The sequence below is a fragment of the Mus caroli genome, unplaced genomic scaffold, assembly GCF_978045245.1.
Source record: "Mus caroli unplaced genomic scaffold, Mus_caroli_1 scaffold_19, whole genome shotgun sequence".
In the NCBI taxonomy this organism is placed as follows: domain Eukaryota; kingdom Metazoa; phylum Chordata; class Mammalia; order Rodentia; family Muridae; genus Mus; species Mus caroli.
In genome coordinates, this window is record NW_028227274.1 from 39595001 (window position 1) to 39619291 (window position 24291).

The 24291-nt window shown below is 42.0% G+C and overlaps 1 protein-coding gene across 1 annotated transcript in view; it reads right to left on the reverse strand.

The window, feature by feature from the left end:
• Positions 1 to 24291, reverse strand: part of Lars1 (leucyl-tRNA synthetase 1) — a 63212-nt gene that overhangs the window by 9645 nt on the left and 29276 nt on the right. The window contains exons 15-30 of the mRNA XM_021150615.3: positions 23581 to 23658; positions 19451 to 19536; positions 19100 to 19165; positions 18937 to 19019; positions 17979 to 18117; positions 17326 to 17538; positions 16533 to 16590; positions 15041 to 15104; positions 10504 to 10687; positions 8747 to 8837; positions 7392 to 7532; positions 6359 to 6499; positions 5759 to 5869; positions 3768 to 3878; positions 1539 to 1643; positions 197 to 292 (exon numbers count right to left, since the gene is read on the reverse strand). Of these exons, the coding sequence (XP_021006274.1) occupies positions 197 to 292; positions 1539 to 1643; positions 3768 to 3878; positions 5759 to 5869; positions 6359 to 6499; positions 7392 to 7532; positions 8747 to 8837; positions 10504 to 10687; positions 15041 to 15104; positions 16533 to 16590; positions 17326 to 17538; positions 17979 to 18117; positions 18937 to 19019; positions 19100 to 19165; positions 19451 to 19536; positions 23581 to 23658 (1767 nt within the window). The remainder of the gene's footprint in view (positions 1 to 196; positions 293 to 1538; positions 1644 to 3767; positions 3879 to 5758; positions 5870 to 6358; positions 6500 to 7391; positions 7533 to 8746; positions 8838 to 10503; positions 10688 to 15040; positions 15105 to 16532; positions 16591 to 17325; positions 17539 to 17978; positions 18118 to 18936; positions 19020 to 19099; positions 19166 to 19450; positions 19537 to 23580; positions 23659 to 24291) is intronic.

Here is a 24291-nt window from a genome sequence, read left to right on the forward strand (position 1 = left end):
ATTTTTTAAAACTGCAAGTAATAACTAACGCTACCATCAGATGAAGTAAGTAATAACCAATACTGCACAGGCCCAGCCCCATTTCCAACCCTTCACATTCAATGCCCTCCACCTATACATGAACCACTGCTGCAATGACCTCCAAGTCTCGTCTAGGCCTAAGAGGCAATGATTCAATATGGCGTCTTCAACTTACTTCTGTTCTGAAAACGTTAAGTGGCTTCCCAGGACAACATTCTTCCTTGACTTTATCTTCAGCTTCAGAGGCAAACTTGACTTCTATGTGTTCTAGCTGAGTGGATGGGAAACAAAAGTCATCAGTGCACTTAATATGACTGAAATTAATCACCACTTCATCTCATTAAGAACACGATGGCTTTGCCACTTAATAGGAAATGATCTGTACAATTTTATTGTTTTCCTTATTAATGTTAAATGAAATCCACCATCTGTCCTCAGCACTCGTCTTAGCTGTCTCGTGGCTTTGTTCCCCGTCCCGTCGGGTGTGGCACTCTCTATACTGGAATCTGGCATCTGCCCGCCACATCAGAAGGGAAGCAGCATGAAAGCCTTCTTCCTACGCAAGCAGAAGCTCCCAAGTTTATCATGTGAGACGTTACATAAGCAGAGAAAGTTCAGTCACGTAACATACTGCAGATGCCCAAGTAGAGGCCTCGAAGGTGTGTGCCTACCGTGCACATGAAAGCCCTGAACAGTATTTGACCTACATGAATGTATATACATGAGCAATCTACTAAGCTTTGACTTCGTGATCAATAGGCTTAACAAGCACAGCATTCTGGGTTCAAAAAGCACAGCACTAGTGAATAAAGCAAACTCTCCTGTAGACCTCTCCTCAGCTCTATACTCCACGGAACAGTTCTCAGTCACTTGAAACCTGCATGGTTTTTAGTGTCCTCATCATCATTAGAATCACATTTTGAGTCTTCTAACAGTATTGTAAAGCAATTTGCTTTCCTTTTGCCTGAGCTAAGTATTTTTAGATCCTGTGTAAGGGGAAACTGAAAATGCACCAGGACCACAGATTACGCCAGTTCTGTTACTCTGCGGGACGAAGGTGGGACAATTCGGAGCACAGCATAATAGAGAGGCTTTTAAGGCATCTAAATAAAAGGTGTCCCTCTGGTTTGCGAGCTTTTGAGGTTTCTTAGTTTTTTGTTCTGTTCTGTTCTGTGTGTGGCCGCGCGTGCATGTACACGTGTATACATACAAACACACACACACACACACACACACACACACACACACACACTCATGGAATTCTCCTGACTGCTCTAAAGACAATCTAGGGAGAATCCCTAGCCACACATGGCCCATGTGTTATGTGTAAGATAACTGATAAATGAATAAGATAACACATCATTTTCTTTCTGCAACTTTTATATCCATTCATCTATTTTCATCTCAAAAACATTTATTAATAATATATTGGGTCAAATATATTATGAAAAGTATCCTAGTGGGCTGTAAAAGTAATAGAAAACCACAGTAATTACCTACCATCCCTGGCCTCTTACCTCGAGAGAATTGGTTAGGTAGACTATATTCTCCATAAGCACTGCCTGCTCATCAAATTCCAACTCTAAATCCAAGACTCTCGGCCCTTTCTTCTCCATGTTTTCCTAATAGCCAAATGGTTTCAAAAACAAAATCACATTAAAGACATGTTAAAAAGAATCTATTTTTCCTAAGTAATCACTCTCTCTACTGATAACATCTTTATATTGCAGCAGGTAAAGGAAAGGGCTTTGACTCGTGGGTTTCCCTTATCTATGTTTGCTTGTTAATGAAATTACTTGCTCAGAATAATTGCCATTTAAAACAAGATGAGATTTAAGGTAGTATTGAAAAGACTAGAAAGCGTAGAGTTTTCAGATTTGAAAATAAATGTGGCTTAATAACTGTTTATTTAGATGACAAACCAAAAAGAATCAAACCAAAAGAGTCAAAAAAAGCATTTAAAAAAATCCCTTGAGCTAATAATTTTATAATTTTCCAAGGTAATAAACATTAAAATTACAGAAGATATTCCTGAAAGCTTAAAGAAAAACTGATACTGTCATTCTATATAGGTATCCAGATAATCTTGTAATATTCAAAAGACAATTTCCTATTCTTAATTTCCTTCAACATTAAGTATTTGCTACTCAAAACATAACCTTAGCGGCCCACCTTCCCTACACTACAGCTGTATGATGCAATGTGTCCCGGTCACAGGACAGTGGCCCCGCACTATTCCTCCTACCCACTGCCTTCTGCCACCATCGGCAGTAGCTCAGTGCCTTTATACAGAGTGTCAGGTACTGATGCATGCGTGCTGCAGGTGTGCCTCACCTGCCTTCCTCCCACGGACTCAGCACAAGGCCATCGGGCAGGGGCCAGTGCTGCTCTTAACTTCCCTACCTACAGAACCACAAGCCAAACAAACTCTCAGTGTTTAAGCAATTATCAGTCTTTGGCTAGGGATGTCACTTGGTGATAGGACATTTGCCTAACATGTACAAAGCACTACATTTAATTGCCAACATCATAAAGGCCAGGGGAGGGGGAGTATCCAGTCTGTGGTATTCTGTTATAGCAGCAGAAAAATGCAGTAAGGCATCACCTACATTCTATTTCCTTTTCCATAGAAGTACTAGAAAGCCAATCTCTTTAGAGACACACTCTCATGTGGTCCAGGTTGTTTACAACTTAGTATGTCACTAAGGAGTTCTTGAAATTCTTATCCCCCTGCTTCAACCTCCCAAGCCCTAGAGTTATAGGAATACACCAAGTCAGATTTACTGTGGTGCTAGGAATCAAACCCAGAGCCCTGGACATGCTGGGTAAACTTTCTACCATGTGAGCCAATTTCCAGCCCAAGAAAGCTGTTTTCTTATTCTGAGATTCATCAATCATTTTCAACATTTGCAAAACCATTAATTTTTTTGTTGGCAAATTAAGAATATTATTTTAAAATATATTACTGTTAGACATGGTGACACATGCCTTTAGTCCCAGAATAGGAGAGGAAAAGGCATGAGGATTTCTGAGTTTGAAGCCAGTCTGGTCTACAAAGTGAGTTCTAGGACAGTCGGGGCTACACAGAGAAACCCTGTCTTGGGCAGGTAAAAATAAATAAATAAATAAATAAATAAATAAATAAATAAATAAATAGAGGCAGAGGCAGGTCAATCTCTGTGAGCATGAGGCCAGCCAGATCTACAAAGAAGAGTTCAAGGCTAGCTAGGACTACATAGAGAGTCCCTGTATCAAAAAATTAATTAGTTAATTAAAAATAAAAGACAAATTTGATGTTGAGATCCTAAAGAATTCAACTCTTTCATAACAAAGAACTTAGCAGCTCAAAACCACGTGCGATCACTGTAACTCATGCAGCTCAGCTTCAGCCACAGAAACGTAGAAATGTGGTTCCAGGCAAGGGATCTACTGGTAATGCCCCAACATAAGCAAAAGAATGTGTTTCTTCCCCACAATTGGAAGGAAGGAAGGCAGAACATGGGACTAATTCAATGCACCAACTCTAAGTAAGCCTGATTTTCTCCTGGAATGCATATTTTCACATAGTCAGCAAGTCTACAGGTAAATTCAAAATCTGACTGTTCATGTCTCAATCACTGACTTAAAAGAGCTATTTAGCACGTCACTGGGGGAGACTGTGTCCAAGGCTTTCTTCCCTTTCCCTCTCCTGTCCTACCTAAACAGTTCTCAAGCAGGCACAGCTGTCCGACGTCCATACTGCTTACCTTAATCATAGCAACGAACGGCATCACTTTCTTCATATATTTCTTCAACTCTGGCAAACTGCCTAGTTCACTAGCAATGACTTTGTTATCAGGCAACTTTCCATTGTTGGCCTAAAAATGGGAGCAGGAGAGGTGTGTAAAGAGAGGTATTTAGAAAATGATGCAAGACCACAGGTATGGCTGCCAGAACTGTGCCAGACACAGAAGGAGGCCTTAGCCAGCTGTTAGAGAAGGGTGCCCAGCCCAGCCTCATAAAGTACAAGTTCAGTGGCTAGGGCAGAAAGACCTTCCCCTCGCTCGGAATGGAAGAAGCATGCCTGTCAGTCCAAATGAGAAACACGATGCGCTGCACTGAATCTTTATCTTCCTTAGTAAAAGCAGCCCCTCCGGGAGGCAAGCTTACCTAGTAAAAGACTGGTGTGGTCATATAAAGATCTTGTCTTCAACTTCAAAGATCTTATTATTTCATTGGTCATATTAAAGTGGAAAGCAACACATTTCTTATACAAAACATGCATGACAACTTTAGGGGAGTTGTAATTTCCCCATTATGTGTTTGTATGTGCACATGAGACCAGGTATTCACGGGGTGAGAGGCATCAGATCTCCCTGGAGCTAGAGTTACAGGCAGTTGTGAGCTGCCTGACGCAGGTGTTGAAAACCAAATTCAGGTCCTTGGCAGGGGCCATCTCTCTAGACCTGAAATATGACTGCTTTTTGAACACTTGGGGCTGGAGAGATGGGTCAGTGGTTAAGAACACTGGCTGTTCTTCCAGAGGTTCTGAGTTCAGTTCTCAGCGACTACATGGTGGCTCACAACCATCTATAATGGGATCTGATGCCATTTTCTGGCATCAAATGACATACATGCAAACAAAGCCCTAAAATATATAAGTAAATAAAAATACTTTCTTTTACAAATGTGAAGGAAAAAGAAAGATTCTCTAGTTACTGATGATAAAAATAGTATCATTTCTGTCAAAACAAAACAAACAAAAAAACCCAAAACCTTATCATATATCACTGATGTATAGGCATGTATATGGTCCATACACAGACATACATACGAACAGATAGTATATACTTAAAATAGTATACATATGCTACTATAATAATGTACATAAAACAATTACTTTTTTAAAAAAAGAAAATGTAAGAGTGGGCGATGATGGCACACTCCTTTAATCCCAGCACATGAAAGGTAAAGGCAGGAGGACCTCTGAGTTCCAGGCCAGCCTGGTCTATGGAATGAGTTCCAGGACAGCCAGGACTACACAGAGAAATCCTACCTCAAAAAACAAAAACAAAAATGAAAAGTTAGGGCCAAGAGTAGTGGCACACCTTTAATTCCAGCATTTGGGAGTCAGAGGCAGGAGAGCCTCTGCAAGCTCCTGGCCACTCAGGGCTACATAGTAACACCCACACACACACAAATCAAGAACAAAAATTTTGACCTAAATTAGACACTGAGCTTCCTACATACAGATCTGTTTCGTTCCATATATACTGAGCTGACATCTTTGAGAGCATTCCACGGGCAACCACAAGGTAAGCAGCAGTCTCTTAAGTAGTAAAGAGCAGAGCTTTAATTTACTCCAAATGCCCCAGTGCTCCAAAAGCTGAGTCTTTATAAATCCAATCACTGCTAAAGTCACAAGGAATTCAAAAGGTAAATTCTGTCCCGTGCTTCATCATTTTAACTACGCATGCAGAAAAAAAGAAAGAAAGAGAAAGAAAAAAAAAAAAAAACTACATGCCTTTTAATTACAAACAACTAGGTTCAATATATTTTTTTGTAAGAAAGCTTCAGAAATGTTGAAAGATGGTAGTTTTTCTCTTGGCATCCATGTATGAGCTACCAAGGATAACAAAGGACACTCTCTGCCTGGAGAGAATTGAAAAAGGCCACCTGTCTGTTCCCTCCCTCGTACCTTTAATATCCTAAAACCAAAAATATCTTAAGCAGACAATACTGAGAAAAACTGCATCACCTCAAAGTGGCTCCGCAGGGTTGTCAGGGTAATGTGCTGCCAGACAGGGTAGTTCTTTGCCACATAGATGGTGCAGTGTGAGGGCCTCTGAGCTGGCTGCTTGTCAGTCTTCTGCATAGGAGAAAAGAAAACCATGCGTTCTTGTGTAAACCAATGAGAACACTCAGCACCTAAACCATCACCTTTAGCAGTTAGGAAATATGTGCACAGACCCTTGGCAGTTAGAACGTACACACTTCAGACCTTTAACTATTAGAACATACATGCTTCAGGCCTTTAACAGAACATACATGCTCCAGACCTTTAACAGTTAGAACATACATGTTTCAGACCTTTAACAGAATATACATGCTTCAGGCCTTTAACAGTTAGAACATACGCACTTCAGACTTTTAACTGTTAGAACATACGTGCTCCACACCTTGAACAGTTGGAACATAGACGCTCCAGACCTTTAAGTTAGAACATAGATGCTTCAGAGCTGTATCCATGGTGCACACAGCACGACCCATTTTAGTCACTTAGTTTTCACGAGTTTGTATCTGACTGCCCATGATAAGGAATGATCTCTTTAAAAAACTGCTTAAAGGATGACATCACCTTCCCTTTAGCTGGCATCATGTAATTCTTGAGCCGTAATCTAAGGTCATGTGCTACTTCCATGAGATACTGTGAGGAACGGATCAAGGACTCATCCACGGGGCCTGCCACAGGCCATGAGGCATGCATGATTGAATCAGGCTTAAAAAAAAAAAAAAAAAAAAGTTGAGATTAAACAACACTTGCTTTCCAGGCCTTGCTTACAGTTTCACACCACAGCTACCATCTGTAATCGTGTGCCCCAAGTTCAAACCTGACTACACACAGCACACTTCTACAGTCCCTGATCTAATGTTCCCTAGAATTCAAGCTGCGAAGTCTGACTCTACATTCTTAATTAGCATCCATTTGTACAAGCATATTAATACCCACACACATATGCTCACTTTCAAAGAAAATTATGTAATGCTAATTTGCCTAAATTTAATCATTATTATATAAATTATGCATGCTCTCAGTTTTTATCCTATTAATACATCCAGTATTAAAAGTATGGCCATTCAGCATACAGATCACTAGTAGCACATTTGTGCATGTGCTCATGACTAAAAAGGAACATGAACAGGCCAGTTTCCTGATCTGCAAGCCTAGGAGAGGTAAGTGAATTGCTCTTCCCACTGTGACTGCTAACATATCATCCTTGACATGCAGCCCTATATATGCAGGAGTTTTATATTTAAAAGAACATATATGTAAGCATACCCTTATATCTTTGTTTATGAGCACTTCGTTCTGATATTTACAGCTCTCTAAAATATTTCCACCTTTTTAACCACTGGAAGAACTGTATTACACATGCATTCAAATGTACATCTGAACATATTCAAATACAGATGGGAATCAAATATATATGATCACATTTTAACACATTGTACATCTACAAATGTATAAAATCTTGCATTAACTTTTGGACCTGTTAGAATTATGATGATGAATCTGTTACTGTTGCTGAACTTAGGAATAACGTTATCACAACACTTACTGAAACCAAACCATATTCCTTCCCCAGGACCTTTTGAACCCAATGGTATACCTTTCCAAGCAGTGTCCAGATGTGCTCACACAAATGCGGACAGAATGGAGTCAGAAGGATTGTCTGAACTTCAATAAAGCGGAACACAAGTTCTCTGTGCATCCCCTCCGTGGCCAGCTCACGGTATTTGTCTTTCGCAGCCTACACAAATTTCAAATGGTTTGTCATTTTCCTCATCTTTAAAATGAAGATGAAAAATTCAGTTTCTTGGTTTTAATGCATGAAGGATTAGTTTTGTAAAAGTTATGATAAATGTTTCACTTTATTTTTTTAAAGTCTACAATAGAAAAATAATCTTTTATTGAGAGAATACCATGCATTTATATTACGATTGTCAAGAAAGAAGTCTGTAAATGTAGCTAAAGTAGCAAGAATGCATGCCTACAACATGCAAGGCTCTGGACTTATAATAAACCAGAAAACTGTTTCAATTTTTCTCCATAACAAAGGGAAAAAAAACAGTATCAGAATTTTGCTTGTGTGTCCACCTGGTTTGGAGTTTCTAAGACAGGGTTTTGCTATGAATTCCAGGCTTGCTGTGCCTCCATTTTCATGAGCATGCTTTTTAATCCAGGCTAACCTCAAATTCATAGCAATCCTCCTGCCTTAGTCTTCCAAGTACTGGGATTACAGGCACAAGCCCACCAAGTTCAGCCATTTCCTTCTTTTCTGCCTACCTGTCTACCTAACTACCTACCTACTTACCTACCTATCTTTCTTCCTTTAAAGGCATTTTAAGGTATGTCTGTCTGTGAGACATAAAGCTAGACCTCTGAACTGTCTGTTCTCTAAGGTCAGGCTTTGAGCAGTGCCCAGAGCAACATAAAGGGGTATGAATACAAGATTTCTATGCTCAGCATTTGGCCTTATTTAACCACATCTAAAAACCAAGTTACATAAATCCCAGTGTGACATTTTACAAAACTGGTTGAGTAAAGCTACATGTGGCCCTTGAAATGCCAAACTTGGAAAAACAGTGACACCTAGTGGAAAAACTCAGACATCATTTGCTTTGATGCGGATGGCAATTAATTACACCTTTGCCTTCATATTTATCAATTTTAAATGCTTTTGTGCAGCAAGACAGGGTTGACACATGCCTAACTGGAGACAGGAGGACCTCCCCTTAATACTCAAGAGTAAAATAAAAGCAGAATTTTCTGTACTAAGTAGATTCCACAAACACAGTGTCAAAGAAAACTACTTTTGAGTCACAATTTATCAGAAAACTTAGAAACTCATTGAAAAGTTTGTCAGTCTGTACTTTGGACATGCAATTATTTCATAGCAAGGAGAAAAAGGCGGAAATACACCATATTAATGCTTACATGGTTGACCCCAAAAGAATAGCATACCTGAAACTCAAAAAAACCTGTTTTCAAAGCTTCTTTAAACATCATCTTTTCATAGTTTTGATCTGTTTTTATAATTCCTGCATTCATTTCACTATTGAATAGGGAAAGAAAATCTATTCAGTTTAAAGGCAACTATATATTTTATGTACTTCATATTATTATTGTATACTTATATGTATGTATTACATATTTATGACATATATCTGCCACATAGATTAATAACCAGCAAAATGAGCATGACAGCAGAAACAATACAAAGAGGTCAATACAAGAGCCAGGGAGGTGGCTGCATGAGTCATACAAGCATGAGGGTTAGAGTTCAAGTGCCCAGAACCCAACTAAAGCCCTATGTGTGTACCTCAGTGCTCTGAGTTGAGATGGGAGGCTGTGTCAGGAGAACCCCAGGAATCACAGTCCAGCCAGCCTGGCGTACAGCAGCCCATCTCAAACAAGGTAGAAAGGCAAAGACCAGTGCCTGAGGTTGTGTTCGTTCGTTCATTCGTTCATTTGTTCTCTCTCTCTCTCTCTCTCTCTCTCTCTCTCAACTCACACATACACACACACACACACACACTTTTTTTTTTTTTTTGGTTTTTCGAGACAGGGTTTCTCTGTATAGCCCTGGCTGTCCTGGAACTCACTCTGTAGACCAGGCTGGCCTCGAACTCAGAAATCCGCCTGCCTCTGCCTCCCGAGACACACACACACTTTTTAAACTTTTGGGTTTGTACTTAAAACTTTGTCTACCATCTTGTATACAATATCAGCTTTCACTATTCAGGGCTCCTATTTATAATAAAACACTCAACACACTTAACAGTGTTTTGTTATTGTTCTTGATTGCTAAGTTTCTTGGTGGAGCTGGGCATAGTGGCCTGTAATCCAGGTACTTGGAATGTTAAGTTCAAGGCCAGCCTAGGGTAGTGTGAGACCCTAACCCCAAATACCTCCTCAATGAAAGCATTGTTAATGATGCTTACAAAGTCGCCTCACTAACATGGCAGCCAGGATTTACAGAGGTTGCACGGTAAGTGATGGATATCAGCTATTAGGAAACACATCTCTTATCACCCCAGATTTAATTTGACCTGACCTAGCCCTGATTTCTTTCATCTCTTGTCTCTGAGCTACATGTACTGTACTTCAAATACCATACCCTTTCCAATGTGTTTTCTCCTTTCCCTGAAAGACTATTGTCTATTTTTTTTTTTTTCAAGAAACTCAGACGTCCCGGTCTCCCTTGAATCCTCCTTACACCTATTGCTGAATTACAGTCAGTAGGCACTACGTCTTTCAAACAAGTCTTACTCATCTTTGTAGTGCCAGCACTGAGTAACTCTCCCAACATAAGGCCAATAAATGTATTGCATTTTTTTAAAAAAGTATTTCTTCTTTTCTGTCAACCTGTTTCCATTTTATCCTATTATAATGTGAGAGGGTGAAGGAAAGGTTATGCAAAGAGGATTTGGAGATAGAGACCAGTTCGCATCACAAGTGTCCTATACTACCTACATAGAGGCATTTAATGAAACTGCTAACCCTCAGTTTCTTCATCTCTAAAGCGGAGCTAGCCACACAATGTCAGTGTTGAGGCTGCAGGGAGGCTACAGTCAGGTGGAAGCACCTCCACAGGTAGGCCCTCAACAAACAGCAACTACTGTCATCACTTAACTTATTTCAGAAAAAAAAAAAGAAAAACAGACAGCCTGAAAATCAGACTTAGTGACTGCCATGGCATAGCACTGGCCCAAACCTACCTGGCAAACACACGATCATTGAATGAGTCGGCAGGTCCACTTCTGAGGCTGCTGCAGCTGGCGAGCATTTCTTTGACCCACTCTACCCATGTGTACAGACGGAGGATGCCTGCGTCTGCCATGGCTTCCACAAAGTTAGCATCTTCAACAGTGTCACCAGCATCAGCCAGAGCCAGGCGCATCCCTGAAAGAAAACAAAACCAGTAAGACAGAAACACAGTTACTGCCAGGCAGTGGTAGCACAGGCCTTTAAGGCCAGCACTTGGGAAACAGAGGCAAATCTCTGTGAATCAGAAGTCAGCCTGGGGGCTGGTGAGATGGCTCAGTGGATAAGAGCACCCGACTGCTCTTCCGAAGATTCGAAGTTCAAATCCCAGCAATCACATGGTGGCTCACAACCACCTGTAATGAGATCTGACTCCCTCTTCTGGAGTGTCTGAAGACAGCTACAGTGTACTTACATGTAATAAATAAATAAATAAATAAATAAATCTTTAAAAAAAAAAAAAAAGAAGTCAGCCTGGTCGACAGAGTGAGTTCCAGGACAGTCAGGGATACAGAGAGAAACCATGTCTTGAAAAAAACAAATATATGTGTATATATATGTGTGTGTGTGTGTGTGTATTTGACCTAACATTAGGTCAACTATATAAACAAATATATGTGTATATATATGTATACACACACATATATATGTATACACATACATTTGGTTGCTGAAAGCCAGGCATTATTGATGACAAGCACCTATAATCCCAACACCTGAGAGCTAGAAGCAGAAGTGCAAGGTCGGGCTGGTGAGATGGCTCAGTGGGTAAGAGCACCCGACTGCTCTTCCGAAGGTCCAGAGTTCAATTCCCAGCAACCACATGGTGGCTCACAACCATCTGTAACGAGATCTGGCGCCCTCTTCTGGAGTGTCTGAAGACAGCTACAGTGTACTTACATATAATAAATAAATAAATCTAAAAAAAAAAAGAAGTGCAAGGTCATCCTTGCTACATAGAAAGTTAGAAGCCGTCCCAAGCTATAGGAGATGATGTCTCAAAAAAGGAAAAAAAAAAAAAAAAAAAAAAAAACCCACACACACACATTCTAGGAAAAAATTATGCATTTAACTGGGTACATGCAAATGTTATAAATGACTGTCCTAGATCAACAGCAAAAATAAGGCTCTCAGCTTCTTACAATACTTTTGTGCCCTCTCTATCACACATATATTATTTGTGCTCATTTGTATCAGTTTGTACACACTCAGCACAGTGTGTTTTTTCCCAGGCATGCTGAGATGACAATGGCACTCAAGCATGGTTTTTGCTATGAGGAGTGAGACAAGCAACTAAGGCTGAGTCTTCAGGATTAAGAGTGTCTATGGGAGGAATCCTAGGATGGCAGTCTTCATTTACGTGGTATGGGGTACCATGCCTGACAAGCGAGGTCTACCATGTGAATAAAGATGCTCTGAAAAGCTAAAGGTTTAGAAGAAATTCTGTAGTCTTTAAGGGTCGAGCCTAGTGGCAGCAGTAACAGAGGTTGCCTGGCCTCGTAGTGCATAGTTAGGAAGTGCATCTGAGGCTGAGATGACAGCCAAGCAGGAAGCTGTATAAAGGAGCAATTGCAACAAGAAAGGAAGATGTGGCAGCATCCTTCTGGTTAGCCTCTGATCTGGCGAGTGAATTAGATAGTAAACAAGAGGGTGAGGTAGAGGTGCCGGCTTGCCTCTTCTTAAGGCTTGGGGCCAGAAGAAAAAGCAAGTACAAATTAGCTCTTCCTTGGATCCAAGAACTTGGAACGCTTGGAAAGCTGCAGAATGAGGAGGAACACTTCAAGTCCAACCCTCAGTAGAAAAAGGGAGCCTCTGTAATCCAGTGTGCAGATAGGGCATTAACAATGGCTGAATGCAAGGAATGAGTGTGGTCAGGAAAAAATCAGCATCTGAACTACTGGAATTAGGGAACATTTTTAAAACAAGCAGTGAAAGTCTGTCTCAGTCTGTCTTGTGAAGCTATGGGACATGAGCGCAGATAGGATCAGTCTAACTGTAGGGAAGCAAAGAAAGTGAGTACTGTAACTTCCCCTCCCTCCTAAGGCAAAGGCTACATAACTGTGAAGTATGAGGGAAACTGGTCCCTAGTGGACTGGCTTATGAAAGCCATTAGGAACACTTGGCTATCTCTATCTAAAGCCCTCATAAATCAGGAATTGGAGAACCACAGAGGAGGGGCAGACGCTATTGAGGGAACAAGGAGTAGCAGAAACTGAGTTTGAACCCCAGTTCTCAGGACTAGATGAAACTTTGTTCACACACAGGTAGTTAAACACATGGCTGATCCAGTGGGGACCTCAAGGCTGTTTTGGACCTTAGTTTTTTGGTGGGGCAAGATCTTTAAAAGTAGGAAAGACTTTGGCAGCTCTTGATGACTTAGACCAGCATGTAAAGGGTGTCTGTACAGTAGAAGAACAAGCTAGAGGAAATAAAACAAAAGTAATGCAGAAGGAAGAGTTCTGTCTCACTCAAAGGCAGATGTGGCAAGATTTGTGTTGAGCTGCAGTTCCAAAGAAAAAAGTTGATAGAACGGCAAACTGTGTGCTAATAAGCTTCTCTAAAGTCCGAGAAGCAGTTCACAGAAAACATCCGAGATAGAGCACTACAAGTAAAGACGATCAAGGCCCATCTCAGGGGTGGGTAATTATCCTCCCAGACTAGCGGAAGTACACTTCCCTCAAGTGAAAGTTAATCTAGGGTTGAAGATGGATTGCCCAGTCAGGAACTTCCCCAACAGCCAGGTGTGGTGAATGGAGAGGCTTCAAGCCACTGTGCCAACCTGGGGCCACTGTTACCAAGGGAACCAGCAAGTACAGCAGAGGTAAACAGGACCACACTCACCTTTGGCCCCTGAGTCAGCCTGAGCAGATCAAGTCAGGCCCAGTGGGTTTAGCAGGTACAGAGGAATGTAGGAAGACTCCAGGGAAGAGCTCCAGGATATGGAAATGTCGTGTCTCACAGAGAATGACTAGGGATTGAGGGAGCTAATTTAAGTTATCCTCTCCTACCTGTGCTTTGTGCCCAACCCTGAGCTGTGGAGGAAGCAACTGATCTAAATGGATGGAATAGTCATGCTATATTAGACCTTGCTCATGTTTGACTCTAGCGTCTTCTTAGTTGTGAAGTTCTGGGGTCACCTGACACTTGCTAAGGACAGATGACAGCAGACTTTCAGAATGTTTCCCAAAGTCATCGATATAACCTAATTGTTACAGGATGGTGGCTCAGGATGTTGCCTTGTGCTGCCTATCCTCTGGAGAAGGTTCTGTTATATAAATGACATAATGCTGACCTGAGAGCTCTGCAGATTTGGAAAACCATTGGAGAGACAACCAAGTATAATGGTACTTCTAACTACTTTGCAACCCAGTGGGGGCTAGGTTAATTAAAAGGAAAAAAAAATCCAACAGGTACCCCATACATGGGTGAAAGGGGACTCCGGAGGCCATAAATTTATTGAATATAAATACCAGTGCCAGGCCTGGGGTACCTTCCTGTGTGTTGTTGGCCAGGAAAGCCCCTAAGGCCCCACAAATCATAAAAACTATTACTATGGCTGGTAGTTGTATACCAGGACAAGACAGTAAGACACTATTGCCAAAGATATCACATGTGCACGCTTGGACTGTAGGACATGAAGAGATTGCTGGAACTGAAATGGAAACTCATACCCTGCTGACTGGCTTTTGTAGTGCCCGAGGTGACCATGCAGGCTTGCTGGTGGAGAACTGTCACCGACATTCCTGCTTGGCTATCTTCCCTGTGTGCTAAAATACCAACATGCTAGGCAAGATGTGCCTGCTTATGCAATAGTGGTCAGCTGTCATGGGTAAGACTAACAGCCTTCCATTTGGATTTAAGGAAGGCCTGCTCTAAGAGGACATTCATGTCTGGTACTGGAAGCCAAGACAGAAACCTGTGACTTAGAGAAGAAAGCAACTACTATATTTCTACTGGGTGGACGAGATGCACATGTCTTCTAAAGCACTCACACCCATAGATCATTGTTCTCATCAGCCTCAACTGACTGGGGAAGCTTCTGAGAGTTCAGGAGAATCCCCACAAGTTTGCTGGCCAGCCAGTCTGAAGCACACAGAGCAGAGAAAACAAAAGAGACTCTCAAAGCAAGGTGAAGAGAGAACCCGCTCCAAACAGTTGTCAGCTGTTCACTGAAGACAATGTTGTGAAACCAAAAAAAAAAGCTGTCATCTGACATCCACATGTGCGACAAAGTACAAGTGTACTCACGCTCACACAAACATCATACACGGATGCACAAACAATAAACTTCTTAAAAGACTCTAAATACTTTGAATTTTTTTCTTGAATAGATTATATAAGCAATTCTTGTGATTTAACTTAGATATTGTGCTCCTTATCCACAAAGAAAACGCAAGTATTTAAATTTTTGTTCAAGGTAAAATAAGCGACAGCCTGAACCTATCTTCTGCAGCTCTATCTGCATAACAGCAAGGATAAAGATGTGCTCACCGTCAGCTGAAAATTTGTCAACAGCTTGGCTCAAAGTGAGGAAGTTGCCCGTAGATTTTGACATCTTAAAAAAAAAAAAAAGCAGTGATCAAGCATTAATAATAATTTACATAAATAAAACAATCCAGTTAATCAGAATGGCCATGATGAATCAAAAATAAGAGAATCTGAACACGGAAGGACACAGCAGACTAAAAAGAAGCAAGTGCTGAAGCTGAGACAGCCAAGGGTCTTTCTGGGTTCCCAGCCACCGAGCAACTAGGACAGGGTCTACTGTGACCTCTGAAAGGCTGGCTTAGACAGAACAGACTTGAGTATGACAGGGAACACCAGCTGCTTACACAGGGAAAAGCCTTGCTGACCCAAAGGCATTAGGGGCAGAATAGACCAGTCCTGGGGGGTAAAGTGAGGTTTTCAGGACCATCAGCAGCACTTAGAGAAGCAGCATTCACAGCAGGTTAAGAAAATGCCATATTCTAACAGGCTCTCACTGTTGCCCTGGAGGGAACAGAGCTCATAAAGAGCCACCACCTTCCTCTACCTCCTAAGTGCTGAGATGAAAGGCACGTGCCACTGCCCCCACTAAAGAGAATAACTTCTAAAGTCACCTTTGGCTTTTAGGGCACTGTCCATATCTGACACTGCACACTGTAACCTGTACCATCTGCTGTTTGTTCAGTCTATGTATCCACTGTACCACAAAGATTTGTTCTCATTTTTATTTATGATGCATGAGGGTATGAGTGTATGTGAGCATGCACGTGCCTACGGTCCAGAAGAGAGGAGGAGGAGGAGGAGGAGATACTTGGAGCTGTAATGACACGGGTCAGCTGAGTGGTCTGAGCCATGTTTTAGCTCCTACTGTAATACTAAGAACAGCAGCCCTGCTGTCACACTAACATGTCGTCCAATGAACCTATGTTACTAATGCAGAAATAAATGCAGTCACTTTTGAGGGAGGTTGTGTGCGTGTGTGTGTGTGTTCTATTGAGCAGGCATTAGACAGACAGGTGAGGGGAGTCTGCACAACTTTTGACTCAGAAACGATTTACTAAGATAAATTCTACAGAGTCAGCAAAGGGGACAATATTCCTAAAAGTGTTAGGAGGTAGCCATGTTGGCAGGAACAGTATTACCATTTCATGACATATAGAAACCCCTGAAGCTCCAAATTCTCTTGTTCTTCAAGAGCTGTAAGTCACAGTACCAGAGAAAGCCGCAGGCATTCTCTCCTGGGTCACAGCTCTAAGATCTCTATGCTGCCTGTCCTCAGCTCCTTTCCTTCACCTCCCTCCTCCAGTCCTAATTTCAATCATTCTTAGTACCAGTATCCTAACAACCCTATCAGGACTATCTGCTCTGCTTACGCAAAAGATTAAAATTTAATTCACTTATTAGTCCTTAAGAGTTCAGATATCTTTCCTTAATTCTAACTAATTCGTATTTCTGTTTCTTTTTATCCTCAGCTGACACGCCTTGCCCAGAGCCTCACCTTCTCCGAGTTGAGCAGCAGGTGTCCATTTGCTCGGACAGACACAGGCCACTTGTCACTTCACAGGCGTGAGGTGCAAGACAGGGAAAAAAAAAAAAAAAAGGACAACAGAATTATGATTCTGTATGATACCCTGAAGTATATGCTAACAGTGAGCAGTTTGTTGAGACAAGACTATGCATTGCAATTGTGGGTGGATTTTGCTTCGAAGTTCTAGGGCTCAGAAGCAGGGAGGGCTTGACTCATCCCACAGATGTGCTCCCTGTGCTGTGCTCCTGTTTTCAACAAGAAGCAACTGAAAAGAACCCAAGGAAAAGAACCCAAGTTATGGAAACAAGATCAGGAAGATCTTGAAAATATGCAATTATGCAAAAGAAACAGAGAGCACATATACCTTTGCATGAATATAAATACATAGCTTTCAGTTCTCAGAATATACATGAACATATGTTTCTTTTGAAGGAGAAGCAAAGGAGAGTGGACTAGGTGCAGTGGTGGGTGAAAGGTCACGAGCACCCTGTTATCGGCACACACTGCATTATGCACTCTACAACCTATCTTAACACTGCTGCACTCCTGCACCGAGCAGACCAGTGCCCTTGATAAACTGAAATATGCATAGCATACTCTTTAGGCTGTTGATATATGACAGGGAGAAGCACACATTCCATATTAATACATACCGTAACAAATCCAACTAACCCTCCCATAGCCATTCCTTAAGATACTTGAAGCCTTGAGACGTCCTTACTGACTATCAATAAATGAACCTCACCCAGACTTGAGCATTTACCTTTGCTCTGGCCACATGGCCACATGATTGTAAATGTAATATGAAAGATGATTTGGAATCAGATCCTTGCCAGAGGCTCGAAGGTCCACTGGATACCAAAACTCAAATTCCTGCTTCAACTGATCCAGCTTTTCCTTTGGGATCTGAGTCTTAGGAAATGGAGCATCCTTGAAGAACACATAATCCCAAACGTCCTTTGTCATCTGCTGGGGTCTGCATTGAGATTAAGCAAACACATGCACTATTATATTGAAAGAATCAGAATTTCCACCTAATCATGTGTTAAAATTTCAATTAGTTACACTATCAAACAAGAACAAACAGATCCCCTAAGAACAAGAAGGCACGATGCACAGGAGGAGCGACTTAGTCATCTTCCTCAGTTGTACAGTAGAAAAGTGAAATATAACAAAAGACTGCTAACCAAGCTCTTGTCTTTAAAGGCAAAATCTCACTATGAAGACCAAGCTGTCCTTCAACTCACAGAGAATGGCCTATCTCTGCCTGCTACATACTGAGATTAAAAGTGAATGCTTCTTGCTAGCCGAATTCTCGAGGAGAGTAAACGTCAAAGAATCAGTTTCTAAATATGTAAGCCAAAATGTTGCAACGTGGGCAGCTGAAGAGCTTCTTTTCCCTAACTATGTACCAACCTGATGCCCAGTGGAGACTCCGCCTGCCCATTCAGGTCACCCCCCTGCAGCAGGTGTGCCACTGTGTAGAACGCCATGTAAATTGTGGAATCCGAGAGAGATTCAATTAACCACTGTTCATCCCAAGGCAGACGAGTGCCTACAGGACAAAAGGAAAAGAATTGATGCTGACTGAAGCTGAGACTCCCCGGCAGAAGCCACATCTCCAAGGACCTTCCCATGCTGTTCTGGGTGTGGGCTATTGCTATTTTGGTTTGTTTGTGGTACTAGGAATTGAGCCAAGGCTCTGTACATGGTAGGCAAGCACTCTACCATTGAGCTACATCACAACCCTAAGAAGCCCTAAATTCTATAGTCTGTAAAGGTAAAATAAGTATACAAAATCAAAGCTAACTGAACCTCTGGAGTCTTTTAATAAAAACCTCATATGGCTAGAGAGGGCTCAGTAAGTAACAACTCTTGCTGCACACACATAAAAACCAGAATTTTGATTGCAGCACCTATGTAAAATCCTGAATCCCCGAGCCCTAGAACTATGGGGAAAGATAGGAGGATCACTGGGGCTCTGTCTGCTAGCCCAGCTCCAGGTTCAACAAAAGACTGAATCAGTGAAGTAAGGTGAAAGGTGATCCCTATATAGAGCCAGACATCCTCTATTGGCCTCCACACGTGCACAGGCATACACACCCTGCTCCTAGATGTGCATTTACCTATGCATACACCTCAGTCACACACATACACACAAGGTAAATATATAAACAAACAGATGGTAATTTAAAAGCCATGTGGGTCAGAGGCTCTATCTAGCATTAGATGGGTGACTGGGAACCACATCCTGGTCTTCTCATCCTCTTGCCTAGCAAACACCAGGAGAAAGGATGAGGGAAGGGGGGAAACAGTGCATTTTTCTGTCTATCTAGCAAAATCATTCAAACACAAGTATGAGAAGTTTGCTGACCTAAACCGTACGTTCTTGAGCAAGCATGTTCTTGTAGCCAGTCTAAGGAAGCTTCAAAATTCTTCCTGCTCTCCTCACAGAATCTAAGAAGAACAAAGGCCAAAATGTATCCTTTCCTTCATCAGCCACACTCCGGCACCCCTCTCATTTTCTCCCATCTTACGTTTCCATGTTCTTCAGGCACTGAAATGTCTGTTTCTTCCAGTTCTCATCTCCATAATCCAAGTACCTGGGAGTGAACAAAATAAGCTCTTCTTAATGTCAGAAATGACCAGAGTGACTCACGCAATTTTCTTGTTACAAGAGGAACTAACGGGCTGGAGAGATGGTTCAGCGGTTAAGAGCACTGACTGTTCTTCTGAAGGTCCTGAGTTCAAATCCCAGCAACCACATGGTGGCTCACAACCATCCATAACAAGATCTGGTGCCCTCTTCTGAAGTGTCTGAAGACAGCTACAGTGTACTTACACATAATAAATAAATAAATTAAAAAAAAAAAAAAAGAGGAACTAACCACTGGTCACACAGGGCCACGACGCACTCATCTGCAGACCTCGACATCACTTGCTTTTCTGGCTCCATGTAGATAAGCGCATCTCCCTAAGGGAAGGTAAATAAAGACAGGGCAGATGTCATGTCCAAGCCAGCCTTCCTTCCCCAGGCTGCTGCAACGTGCCTTCCCATGCAGCTGCTGCTTCTGAGCACAGAGTCAACCGGACCACTTTATAAGCTACTGGTCATCCTAGCGCTTTCTAACCTTATGCTTTGAGGGCTGGGCTTCTGAGAGCTTTCCATCTTTGTTATAAAAATACAAAGAAAATTAAAAGAAAAACTAAATAAATGATACTACTGTTTTTAAAAAGAAAAAAAATATATAGATTAAACATTTTAAAAAATTTTATTATAAACTTTAGAGCTATTAAAAATTCAGTTCTAAATAGAAAACTAACTACAACGTACTTAATTTTGGTGTTTTGAAGCAGGGTTTCATTTAGCCCAGGCTAGCCTCACATCTGCTATGTAGCAGAGGGTGATCCTGAACTTCTGCTCTTCCTGCCTCTACCTCCCAAGTACTGAGATAGGTATGCACCACCACATGGGCTCTAATTTTATTTATTTTTTTACTTGATATAAATATCTCCTAATACACTGCAAAGCTAGGATAATTTTTAAAACTCAAATCCTATATTACCACTACCAAAATGACTCACTGCTCCATACTTAAAGTTCAATTCTTCAATATAAACTAAGTAGCCACGCTTTTGGTTTGTAAACAGTAAGTTAGAAATAGACATTTAACTCCCTCTAAAAATTCTAGCAACTGACAATAAAGAAGATGAAGAGATGGACTGACTACAAGGACAAGCAGATGGGGTGGGGGGAGAAGAAAAGAAAAGAAAAGAAAAGAAAAGAAAAGAAAAGGGAAGGGAAGGGAAGGGAAGGGAAGGGAAGGGAAGGGAAGGGAAGGGAAGGAAAGGAAAGGAAAGGAAAGGAAAGGAAAGGAAAGGAAAGAAAAGAAAAGAAAAGAAAAGAAAAGAAAAGAAAAGAAAAGAAAAGGCTGAACAAGTGAGAGCTGCTCCAGCAGGGAGGAGGCAGGCTGAGGCAGGGTGTGGCTTAGTAGGAGAGAGTCTGCAAGAATGTACAAAGCCCTAGGTTGAAGCCCATGTTAAAGAATCAACAAATGAAGAGAGAAGAAAGCTGGATCAATTTTAAGCAGCAGAAGAAAAAGCTGAGGAGAAACCCCACTTGCATAGGAGATTCTCCAAAGGCTCAGAGATGAGTGGAATGACTCCATTCTGCAAGTGAAAAATGACAACTCTGAAAGGAGAACTGACCAACATCTTAAAAAGTGTTAGAAGCCGGGCGGTGGTGGCGCACGCCTTTAATCCCAGCACTTGGGAGGCAGAGGCAGGTGGATTTCTGAGTTCGAGGCCAGCCTGGTCTACAAAGTGAGTTCCAGGACAGCCAGGGCTACACAGAGAAACCCTGTCTCGAAAAAAAAAAGTGATTAGAAGCCAAATACCCTGATGTGCAGCACCCAAATGTGCTGATTGGTTTTTTTATTGTCAATTTAATACAAGCTAGAGTCACCCAGGAAACAGGAAGCTCAACTGAGGGATTTCCTAGATCAGACTGGCCTATAGGCTGTCTGTGGGGCATTTTTCCTAAACTGCCGATTGATGTGGGAGAGCGGGCTCACCGTAGGGCTGCCTGAGCTGCCTGAGCTGAGTGAGCATGAGTGAGTGAGTGAGCGAGTGAGTGAGTGAGCGAGTGAGCGGGCGAGCAGCCTTCCTTCAGGCCTCCTACCTATTCCTGCTGCAGCTCCTGCCCCAACTGCCCTCAGGAAGGACTGCTACTTGCAAGTGCAAGATGAAATAAACCCTGTCCTCCCCAGGCTGCTTCTGGTCATGGCGTTTATCTCGGCCACAGAAAGCAAAGTAGAACACTCACTGTGCAAACAGTAACTACCCCCATCCTATGTCAGCAATATGTCAAAAGCTTATTATCTGGAGCAAAGTTCAGAACACAGACACCACAGCAAAATTAGGGGATTACCTGCAAGCCAGCACACCAACTGCTGGTACCATCTCTACCAATCTCCCTTTTGAATTCCGGAACACTCAATCCTGAATTTCTACCCAGAAAGTCAAATGTAAATATGGAAAGGCATACAACACCATCTAGATTTACTTTCACCAAATAGCTACTAGAGACACAGCTTCATCAAAATGAGTGGGAAAAACAGAGAGGAGCCATAGAATTAAAGCAAGGAGACCAGATTTAAGAAGCAGGGAAATCTGTAATGGTCAAGAGATCTCAGCTCCAGCACAGCGGCAGCAACCCATCCAGAGAACCTGCTGCAGTGGCTGGGAGTGCATTCTAAGATGCAACCAGTCACACACTGAAACGAGGGACAAGCTGAGAAAAATGCAGAGCTGCAAGTTTTGGGATGACTTGTTACGTGCATGGCAACTATTAATTTTAGGGAAAAACAAAAACTGGATTAGAAAATACTCACTACATACTACAGTCAGATTAGCCATGTCTCAGAAATATAAGCAATGACTAATCTTGTACATATTATAAATACCTCTTAAGTGTGAAAGATGAAGAAGCACATATAAGATATGAAGTGGTATTAAAGAATTAGAATCTTGATTTTTTTTTTTTCCATAGAAGTCAGTGGCTAATGAGCAAACCTAAGGAAACAGCAAAACAAAAACTATACTCCGGTCGATGTGCAAGCACAGCTATAATCCCACCTACAGGAGGCTGAAGTGGGAAGATGATGGTTTCAATCTCAGCCTGGGCTACACTAGGAGACCATCTCAAACAAACAAAACAAAGCCAGGTGTGGTAGTACAAGCCTGTAATCCCAGCACTCAAGGCAGGGGGCAGGAGGCAGGAGACAGAGGCAGACAGAGCTCTGTGAGTTAGAGAAAAGTTCCAGGACAGCCTAACTCAAAAAACAAAACAACCAACCAGAAAAATCACATCATAAACATTTAGAACAGAGATGTATGAGAGAAAATTGGGTATAGAAGCTCACATCTGCAATTCCATCACTTGGGAGACTGGCACAGAAGGATTGTCACAAGTCTGCAGCCAGCCTACACTACAAATTAAGACCACATCTCACAAAAGAAGAAAAAGAGAGAGAGAGAAATGGAGTTGGAGACAGAGACACAGATGGATGTCAGTATTAAAATAAGCAACATAGTTGAAAGCTGACCCCTCCAAAGATAAATTAAAATGAATGAGGAAGGAAAGTAAATGGTTGTGTGTGTGTGTGTGTGTGTGTGTGTGTGTGTGTGTGTACACGCATGTAGAAGCCAGATATCATTCTTCAGGTGCCATACATCTTTTCTTTCCCTTCGAGACATAGTCTCTCACTGGCCTGGGGTTCGTTAAGCAGGCTAGTGAAGTGAACCCCAGGAACCTGCCTGTCTCTACCTCCCCAGGGCTGGATATCAAGCATGCATCAGCACACAAGTATGGATTCCAGGCCTGGAACTCAAGCCTTCTCCCAGTCTGTTTTGCTATGGAGCCAGCACCGGGGCTAGTGGTACACTCACGTTTCTCAAGCCTCTGCCTCCTGGTTAGACATGAATCACCAGCTTTCTTTTCTCAATTTAGCAAATATAGAGACCACTGTCAAACTTTAAGAGCTAAGTAGCTAAGCTGAGTTCTGCCAAAGGAGAAACAGGAGGTAAAAACATAAAGCAAAGCAGCACACAAAGTGGCCACTGCCAGATGCGCTGCCAAAGCCCTCCGGGTGTGCTCTGCACACACCAGCTTTGGGTTTCTTTGGCTGTGCTTTTGCTTTCCCTTTTGTGGTGGGGGAGGGGCATGTTGAAACAGGGTCTGCATAGACCAGGCTAGCCATGAAATTGAGCTCTCCCTACCTCCTAGACACTGAGATGACAGGCATGCATGCACTGCAACACAGGACACATCTCAGCCTTACAGCACAATCTCAACCCTATCACAGGACACGTAAAGTAAATGAGCTGCAGATAGGCCTGTTTCCTGCCATAACACTTGGTTATACTTTTCATACAGTGCTAGGTTCTACGACATCAGTGCTAGTAAACCTCTAAGGCCTATGCATTCGCTGCTCTTCCCAGACAGAATACCACATACAGCATCAATCATGTTTTTCTGAATCGTCTTCTTTACATGTTGGATCTTCTGTCCTTTAAAGCCATCCACTAGCATTACCTGCAAGGATGAGAGGGAAAACAATACAGAACAATTAAAATCCCTTCAACTTTCCCTAGCTAAGGTTACTTAATTCACCAACCAAAAGTATTTTTAGAATGCCAGTTATCACATTTATTATAGTTGTAACTTTATTTAGATACAATTGACACAACTGATATTAATAACATATAACACTGGTCTTTCTGTAAATGCGACTGGTCTAGTCCAGTTGTCTTTCTGTAGCTGTAATAATGAGGGCAGAGCTAGGAAGAGAGACTCACTTCTATGCTCAAGCTTCCACACAGAGACGATTCTTCTATACTAGCAATTTTCAACCTGTGAGCTTTACATGACCCCTTCGGACTTCGCATATCCGATATCCCATATATTAGATATTTATGACTCATAAAAGTAGCAAAACTACAGTTATGAAGTAGCTAACAACAACGTAATTTTATGGTTGGGGTCACTACAACACGGTGAACTGTACTAACAGATGGTAGCCTTAGGGAGGCGAGAAACACGGTACTATGATCATCCTGCTGGTTTTGACAGGGAACCGAGTGTATTCCACTCAGTCTTCTCCACTCAACCTGTTACAGGCCTGCTACGGGCCTGGCGTCTTCCGACTTCTTACTTAGTGGGCAAACT